Source organism: Sardina pilchardus, chromosome 13, assembly GCF_963854185.1.
Source record: "Sardina pilchardus chromosome 13, fSarPil1.1, whole genome shotgun sequence".
NCBI lineage: Eukaryota > Metazoa > Chordata > Actinopteri > Clupeiformes > Clupeidae > Sardina > Sardina pilchardus.
In genome coordinates this window covers 5,835,304-5,845,000 of record NC_085006.1, presented here as the reverse complement: position 1 = coordinate 5,845,000, position 9,697 = coordinate 5,835,304, and the positions used below count along the sequence as shown (strand labels likewise).

At 44.1% G+C, this 9,697-nt stretch overlaps 1 protein-coding gene across 1 annotated transcript in view; it reads right to left on the bottom strand.

The window, feature by feature from the left end:
• The window catches only part of tiparp (TCDD-inducible poly(ADP-ribose) polymerase), an 18,015-nt gene extending 14,850 nt beyond the window's left edge, over positions 1 to 3,165 (bottom strand). Inside the window, exons 1-2 of the mRNA XM_062552573.1 lie at positions 2,991 to 3,165; positions 1,266 to 2,204 (exon numbers count right to left, since the gene is read on the bottom strand). Of these exons, the coding sequence (XP_062408557.1) occupies positions 1,266 to 2,176 (911 nt within the window). The 5' untranslated portion in view covers positions 2,177 to 2,204; positions 2,991 to 3,165. The remainder of the gene's footprint in view (positions 1 to 1,265; positions 2,205 to 2,990) is intronic.
• Positions 3,166 to 9,697: the final 6,532 nt, after the last annotated feature.

Below are 9,697 nucleotides of genomic sequence, written 5' to 3'. Positions count from 1 at the left end.
CACACACACACACGTCCAGTGTGTAAGAGACGAGAGCAAGAGAAAACTATGGCCCGTTGCTATGTGAACGCAAAGCTTACTCGGGTAAACATCTGGCAGATCACTGCTATGACAACAAAATGAAACAACTTTTCTTAATCTGTGCTTTTGTTTGTTTGTGTATGTTTGTATTCAAAGAGAGACTTGCAACAGCAATGTAATTAAGCAATTTCCTGGCAAGGATCTAATGCCTATCATAGACCTTCACCGTGGGCCTTCACAATGTTTAGCCACAGAGATGCAGGATGTTCCTAAACATGAGTGCGTGTCAGAGTGCTCTGAGCTCCGTGACACACTGTCCACCAGCTGACTGGGAAGCCTTTGTCACAGTGAATATTAAAATCAGAGCAGGGAGCTTCTTGCTTTGTCATGATCAAACCACTTCCTTTTGGAAACCTGCCTTTGCATACAGGTCTAGTCTAAAAGACTTTCGCAAACAAAAAGCCCCTTTTGCTTAAACAAATAGCAGGTTGCATCACCTGACATTGTTCACTCTGACAAATGGTGTGACTCAAGATGTGAGCTGTCTGGCTGACCTGTGCTGATGACATCATTCAAGGAGGCACGGCCAGTGGCAAAGCTAGATGCAATGTTCTACTCATTCAGTGACAGACATTGAGAGCATGTTCAGCATATGTTTGACGCTGTGTATATATATGTAACTGTAAAAAAAAGTGTGCATGCCTGTGAGCTTCACTTTGTGGTGGAGTGCGTGCGATTGCGCACCTCACATGTGTTTGTGTGTGTGACAGAGAGAGAACGACAAACAAACACACACACACACACACACACACACACACACACACACACACACACAGATAGAGAGACCGAGAGGAGAGAGAGAGAGAGAGCGAGCGAGCAAATGTGTGCGTGTGACCGTGCGTGTGAGCGTGTGTGTCAGTGACCACACCGGGCAGCTTCGGGTCATGCAAGTTTACAGCTTCCAGCCGACAATACACTTCCTCATGTTATGCCAGTCATCAACGGGCATAACATGACACATATTGAAGAGGAACTAACAGCTGTGCTATAACAAGCTAAGGTCAGAGTACGTTTAGCGGCATGGAAAGCATAACCACTACAAAGCAATTACGCACTTCTCGAAATACTGGTTCACTGACAGACAGAATGATTATGATGAACTCATTAACCAACAAAACCGAAAACACAAATACTCAAATAACCTTGATTACAGTGTGGATGAGAGAAAAATAAGAGGAACTCACAGAAACTTCATTCTGACTTGTTCATTGTCCGGATTGCAATACAGCCTTTCCAGCTGTTCTTGCGAATCATCTGATATGCTTTGCCAAATTTTCGTATCGGCTCTGCAAATTTGCCAGTGGTAGGGTAGCACGGTGTGGTGGTGTGCACAGTCGCTGCCATAGACACAGACTCCCTGGAGGAAATCCACGCAAATCGATACCCCGTCGCCTTGATGTGTGTGGTACTGCAGCTGGGTCAGGAGTTCAAAGACTAAATCCAAAGAGGCTTCTTCGCTTTTATCCAGAAAGATCTCGCTCTGCAGCGAGCTGTCTTTGATGGCGAGGCAATTTGCACCCTGCAAGGACTCCGAGGTATAGATGTCATTCATCTTTTGCCCCTCACATGGGGTAACGGTGGTGGGCGCCGTCACGTCGCGCGCCTGGGGCGGGAAGCCGTGCTCATTAGTGTCCATTGTCACCCGCTGAATATCAGTCACCTTCTGCCCCCCTTCCCGAACATCGGCTGATGTGTCCGCCATTTCCGTGTCTGCTGTGTTGCCCATCAGTCCAGAAACGGTACTCTCGTCCTTCAAGCACACCTGACTGACCCTTGTTTGCTTTACCACCGCAGCGGTACATAGATTCCTCTGCGTCCTCGTTGGATTCCTGGGAACAAACACCCCATCTCCGGCTACAAGTGTGTCCGCGCTCAGTAATGTAGTTAAAATGGGATCCCCTAGAGTCCGAAGGCAATTCGCGTCCAATTTAATCGGCTTCTTCTTAAAACAAGGTTTCACTAATGGTATCTTGTCCGCCAGTACCATTTGTTGTTCTGTAAACTCAGCGTCACCCATGGTCAGATTCAGTGTGGGCTCCATAACTTTATCAGTAGTGTCTGCTGGTTTCGCTAGAATGTGCAGTGTTTTCTCCATGTCAACGGCTCAAGCGTTGTCCAGAAACCTAATAAAGAACAAAGAGAGATACAGTTGTTTAATGCTAAGCTACACAAGTTGTATGTTGAGAGGGTTATAACTCCGCAACAGAGTCTATTCCTTCGTGGCCATGGTATTCACATTAGCAAATAATCAACACTCGCGAGTTGGCATTTATTTGCTGATCGAAATCTGGATACTATCCGCAGAGCGTGAGCTGGTGCCACTAGTCGATTGAAAGCATATATCTATTTCAGATTATCCAAATACGAGTTATGGGTTACGGTTGGGGTTGCCCTTCAGTTAGGGCAACTGAAACTTGAAGCAAACAAAGGCGTCTGCTGTAGAAACTTTCGTTATCTCTTTCCCATCTTTTTACTAAAGTGATGTCACAACCCTACCCAAAACGATGCGATACAATCACTGTGGAAATGTAACAAAACGTTCCCAAATGAGTAATTTTGATGAGTTTGATCAGATACATTGAGTCGCCAGCGTACGTGCCAGTTACAATTCGCTGCTCGAGCAAGTTCGCACGTACCGTTTCTGTTAAAGCGATCCCTACTCTGCGCCCGCCCGGCACTGCGGCTCTACACAAAGAGCCTTGTGATAGTGACAATCGTGGGTATTTTTGCAAGGCAGTGAAATTACAGTAGGATAATGAACATAACCTCTTTCTTCGGCATGACAAATTGTCCAGGTTAATGTGCACATTTTCCCATATCTCCGAGGATTGGGGTTTCCGCAAGGCGACCGGGAGCAATAATCGGCAGATAAAATGGAAACATCGTAAATAACGAATCCCAGATCATACCTGTACAATGGTAAACGTCTCCTTTCCCCCTTGATTATATCGTCGAAGCGGCAGTCCCGTCTCACCATGGGTATTTCGAGTGCCGGGAAATCCGCGTCAACTTGCACACAGGACAGGGCAGTGCGTGACAAAGCGCTCATCCACAGACCAAGGCTGCACCGACACGCAGCTGTTGCAGTACTCTCTGTGCTAGTGCACTAGAGCCGTCGGCTCTCGTCGCGACGGCTCCGGTCTAGGGGCGGGCCTTGGCAGGAGACACGAGAAGAAAAAAAACCAGGAAGTGGTCCGGCGTCCTCTCTTCTCTGACTCACCTCACTAGTTTGCCGTTACCAGAAATCAGGCACTGTAATAAAATGACTATGATAGTTTCGTGCCGGTTTGCATGTCAAGATAATATAGGCAGCAGTTTCCAGTGGGACAGTTTAACAGACAGAAAGGAAATGAGGTGGGTAGGCCAAATGCGTCACGAGTTGGCTATAGAGTAGGTTGCGCATAGCCTATTATTGTCCAGTGTATGTTAGAAATTATAGAAAGGATGTAGGCAAGTAGGGTACATATATGCAGCATATATGGAGCATAAGCATATGAGGAGCACCATATGTGGTGCCATAATGCTACCAGTGCATGACACCTGCTGGCAAGATGAATTGAGGCTAAAGGTTATTTGCTGCGCACTAATAATGCGATGCGTGCTCAGGGTGTAACATGCAAGCGTTGTTTACGCCAAACGACACGCCACACAGCTTACGGCACTCACATAAATTGTATATTAACCGTGCAGCCGCCAATCCAATTAGGTTAGGCGAAGGTTTCCATCACCGCAGTCCACAATACCAGGCTACCGGGATATAATAGAGCACCTGCTTACGACGGTGACGTGAAACATAATTGTCTATTTGCACATCCATGCGTCTCAAACATTCTTTCTAAACCCGAGTGCGTAGTTTGCATTGTTCGTGTTTCGGCATGTTTCGAAACTGTCTCTAAAATGAAACCTATCTATTCCCTCTCTAATTGACAGCGGCATGGGTAGGTACTGCCAATAAATATAAAGCCCCACAAGTAGCCTGTTGTGAACAGCCGCATCAATATTTGTGCTTAGAACACACAAACTCTAATAGCTTATTGATGTAAGATAGAATAAGGTTATATCACAGTGCTTTTATGTAAATGTGTAAAATTGAACCCACAGTCCCTATTACTATGGTATAATGTTATAGGCATCAATGACATTGATGACATTTTGTAGATCATCCAAATTATTGTACATTTATCTATCTAAGCATGACTAAATGTGTGTTTGAATTAACATCAAAGCTATAAGGGATTGATGTTTGTTTACAAGAAATCATTCAAATATGTTATACATTTTATGTTTACATTTTGTTATATCCTATTGTGACCTGGTCTTCACAGAACTCCATTAATACCAGAGTTATAACTCAAGAGAGTTGGAGGAGGGGTTGGATTTTGGTTGAAATGAATGTGCGTGTCTGTAGGGGTTTGAAAGGGTAAAGAAGAAGGGGATGAAGGTGAAGGCTAGCTGGTGGGGGGTGACCAAAACAAAGAGGCCCACATTATGGCTCAGCCCTCTCTCTGGGCTCAGAGGACAGGATGTTGGGAACAATGCCCCACTCTTACCCTCCTCTCATCTAACCAGGGTGCCCCATGTGCATTCACAACCTGCTGATCAAAGTCAGAACAGTCACTCTTCTCAAGAGCAGCCTACCAAGGGCCTTATGTGGGGGATGCTAGCCAACTAGCTACTAGCCTTAAATAATTCTCATTTTCATTCCTAGATTTGTCCACTACAGTCCTCTCGAGTATTCTCTTATTTATAACCAAGTGATTTGGTCATCTCATTTGGCCTTTTCCTTTGAAATACAAATACATAACTCATGCCTTAATGCTGGATGTCAGAACAGAAATAAGGGCCAAAGGAGTGGTGTGAGAGAATGTGAGAGAAAGAGTGGACAAGAGCCAACATGTAGTCTTCAGTGGCAGGAGAGAGATGGAATTTTAATTACCCTCCAGAAAACCCGCCCAGCAGGTTGCTGCTTCAGAAATGCCACAGATGCCTCACCACCAGACAGTAGGGACTGAGATTACTCGTTTTTTTGCAGCAAAACATAAGGGCTTCCCAGATGAAGATGTTGACACCCACACCTCGTCACCCCCAATGTACCTATAGCGTCATAGTCAACTCTACAGTCGCGTTATACCAGTGTTGTGAGTCTGTCTATGTCTATTCTAACTATTTCCACTGACTATTTCTATTTTCAAGGTTAAAGGTATGTGACGTTTAACGTCAGCCAAGGCTTTTTCTGACTTCCTTGTGAACTAATGACCTTTTTGCACTCTCCATGACACCACAAAACCTGTAGATCAATGATGAAAATGAAGGAACCGATTCAGCCAGGGCCATGTTGGGGGAGGACAAACACTGAAAGGAGCCTTTAGATAAGGTCCATGTGGCGCTAACGCAGGGTGGTTGGTCAGACGTTAACTTTCCTTTCTGATAGAGTAGCCAGCTGCCTCACTTTCATTTCCCTTGTTTGTTTGTTTGTGTGTCGTGACTGGTCACCTATCTTTGACTTTCATTTCTCTCGCTGTGCTCCCACTAAAACAACATTAGCACATGTCAGGTTTCCCATTCCCCCACGGTGTCTGTGTGTACCCTCTCTCTTCTCTACATTAACATATCTTCAGCACTGCATTAGCTTTCTGTTTTGCACCCCCCATCTCTCTCACTCTCTGTTTTGCTCTCCCTGTCTCACCCCATGTGACTGGAGCTCCAGTGACATGGCAGTTGTGAGAAACCGTGTCCCGTCAACTCTCAGAAATGCCTGTCTTATGCTATGCTGCTCGTAAGGGGAACACAACATGAACATGCTTGCATCAGGGGAAGTTTAGCATGCAGAAACACACACTTGCTTTTACACAGATTCAACAACACAGAGCAGAAAAACAGGGTGATCTTATTAGTACTAGGAATCAACATTTTTTTTTTTTTTTTGGGGGGGGGGGGGGGGGGGGCATCAGAAACAGAAACAAACAGAAATGTTTCTGACTGTGACGGAACTGTCAAATCAGGAACTTCATTAAGGAACTATTTTAGGAAACTGAAATACAGTACTAATATTTACAGACAGCCAACACCATTGTTTGCTTTTATGGGTTCTTCTAATCACATGGATCTGTTTAGACGGAAATAAGCTTTTAGATTTGAGCTCTGCTAGACTCTTGGTGGACATCATCAAAATTCCTCTTGTAGTCTTGACCCACATTAAACATTCACTTTGTACCAACACCGCAGAATTCCTGACAAAGGGCATCAGGCTAAATCAGACAAAAATGTCCTTGATTCACTAAAATGTAAGGGGTGTGTGTATGTGTGTGTAAGAGGGAGAGAGATGCAAGATAATATTCCCTGTTCTTTTTATCAAAAAGCCTCCAACATCCCCAAGTGGACTGAGACCCATTGTCTATTTGTGGTGTAAACATACACACACACACACACACACACACACACACACACACACACACACACACACACACACAGAGCAACAATCGGAAGCAGGCAATAACGGAATAAGCTCTACAAGCTCCTGAACCACAGATCTGGATAAACCTACGTAGCTTGTGCTGTATAATATGACAGCCTTTCTGGGTGCCACCAGGCCTCTTGGGCTGTGCACACTGTGGCTGATTTGAAAGAGCCGATACAATGATCTCATGAGAGAACGGAGGCCTGCTCTTTCACACACCTCTCAGCCTGCTCAAGTGACACACAAGCTCCTCATTAGTGACACACCAAAGGGAGACTCTTTCAGCCGAAACCCCTCTAACAGAGCCCTCCCTCTGTGCTCTGGGCCACAGGAGGAGGCCATACTTTTAGGCAGAGGCTAAAGGAGGTCCGTTGTGAATTAAACATAGCTTAAAAGTACTAATCACGCTGATGAGGTTGCCATTACAACCACTTTCATTTCCGTTTATGAGATTTGGTTGACATCAGAAGAAAAATGAACAATCACTCCACCTACTGGCACTGTAGAGAAATTCAACCGATCGCCAGCAGATCACTATGATCATCTTGTTGACAACTGTCTTTGCAACATTTGAGACCCAAGGAATCAGGGGTAAGATTATTTCCCGGCATCTAGTAGCTCCAGGAAAGACAAAAGGAAGGCAGGCGACTTCAGTGTTGCACGGAGCAATTTCCTGCTAGAAGGATAAGCGAAGGAGATTGGACTGCTCAAAGCCAAGGAGGTGGTAATGGGAAAAATGTGCTGCGCCTGCGCTACAACCAGCGTGTGAGAAAGTGTACAATACATCGCTTTGGCCCAATAGACTGAATGCCTCTTCCAATTAAGATACTGACCCATCTGGTGTGCAGCTGTGTGTGTGTGTGTGTGTGTGTGTGTGTGTGTGTGTGTGTGTGTGTGTGTGTGAGAGAAGTGAGAGATTAGGCCATGTAGTACTTCTCCAAACATTAATTGTGTTAAGTTTCTATAAGTGCAAACGAAAGTGATGTCTAATCAATCATAGATTGCCACCAATGTTTATCGTATACCTGTGGGTTTAAGAAATAGTAGGCTTGATAATAATGTAAAGTATTTTCCTATTTATTTGAAATAATGTATTCTGGATTAATTGGATTATTATTCCTGATTTATCCTATTGGAAAGCACGAGTTGCAAATTAAAAACAGATGTTTTTAAAAAACGTCATCTGGGCTATTTAAATTATTTCAAGTTGGCGGATTGGCAACTGTTTTTTTTCTGGATTTACACGTAGCCTAGACCCTAAGTGAAGCGATAGTATTAATCTAATGAAATCAGACAGGTTGTAAGACAGATCTTCAAATGAATGTCAATTTTATTTAAATACAACAATTTTAATGTAGTCATTAATGTGAAATTGCTGTTAGCAATTGAAACCAATAAAATATGTAATGACAGCGGCTAGTGTTTTGATACATGCTAAGTTCCTAGAGTCTAGCCTGATGATGACCATTGAGAAAGAAACATAGAAATGTAGGCTATGGCTATGTGATCGGTTTCAGTAGGTCTACGGCATTAATCCTGGATGTTTCCAACATCTGGCCAAAATAATCAATCCGTGTGATAAGCCATATTTGTATAGTTGTCCAGGTTGTGTAATGTAGTTCATGAAAAATTCTAATCAAGTCTTAATGGCCGCGAGGTGTTATGGTGTGGTGATGTGTGAGGACTCTTGCTCTCCGATAAGCTTCGGGCGGTCAGTCCGACACACTATCCCGCTTTTTTATGATCTTCGTGCCACTAGCAAGGCATGTCCTTCAGTTGTTTTCGGTCTCCAGAGATTTCTACTCACGGTTTGCAGCTGTGGAGCCACTGCTAAACATTGCAGTGAAGACACACTAGCGCGCACCGCTCTCACGCAGGCTTCTTCAAGGCTTCAGCTCTCACGCGCTTAAACAGTTCCTCGGAAGCCTTTCACATCTCCTTACCACCAAACCATATGACGGAGGGCACCTCGTTTGCACAAGGCCAAGCACCCCCCCCCCCCCCCCCCCCCCACACACACACACACACACACACACACATCATTCTTCGTATTCAACACGTTATCTCATTCCCTTCTCCCTGCACGCATCCATGCTAGCACGCTCACAGGAGAAACCTATGCACTTGGAAACATGCGCGCTCACTTATCAACTTGACACACCGGTATACACACACGCACTCAAAACAACACATATCCCCCCATGGCCACCGGTCGCAATCTCACACTCTTAACTGTGACAGCATCTTGGCCTACAGTCAGCATCATAGTTTGGGACATAGATATAGAGGTAGGCTATAACACAGGACAAGGCTGTAGAGGTATTACAGAATAGTAGCCTATTATTCTACTATATCACTATAGGACTTTTTTTGTAAGGGGTTACTTACTTCCCAACTCCTTGGTGTCAGAAAATAGGCAAGAAGACAGTTAGACCCACCATCACAAATTCTGTCTGTGAGATTTCTCAAATGCTGTCTGGAGGTGAGATATAATTAACTTCAAAGTCCACCATTACTTGGAAAAATAATGGGTTGCTATAAAATATCAAAGTTGGTTTTGAGAGTTTATGCGTGAATATCCTGAAAATGTAGTTTGGGCGGCTTTGATAATGCTGATGATTTGGTTGTTGGTGTTATTGTTTCAAGTGAGTCCTTCTAGAATTTGTTCTTAATAAAACATTTCTGTTAAATGGTGTTTTGAAAAGGTTACATCATTTGCATCTATTCTAAATTATAACCTTATTACCTTGATACAATCTGAAACTCTATCTATGGAAAGGTATGAAACTACTCCTGAGTGGAAAAAAAAATTGTTACATTTTGGTCTCCTCAAAATAATATGTCAAAATTGTTTCAGTCTGTGACCACAGAATCCAAACAATGGTGGCAAGCCTTCTCTTTCCTCCCTCTGTTCCTCCTTTAGCCTATATGCGTGTCTGACACATGCCTATATTGAAGCGGAATTCCCATCAAGCCCCATATGTTTTCCAAATGCTCCATTTGATATTCCAGACATCCCAGATGGCCCTTCCCCAGATATGTATCACAGCTGTGGGAAGCACGGAATTGGTGCCACCAAAGCCGCACTCATAACATCTAGGAAAAAAAGACCCGATATCACTTTGATAATTAAATGACTAGCTATGTTATTGTCACATC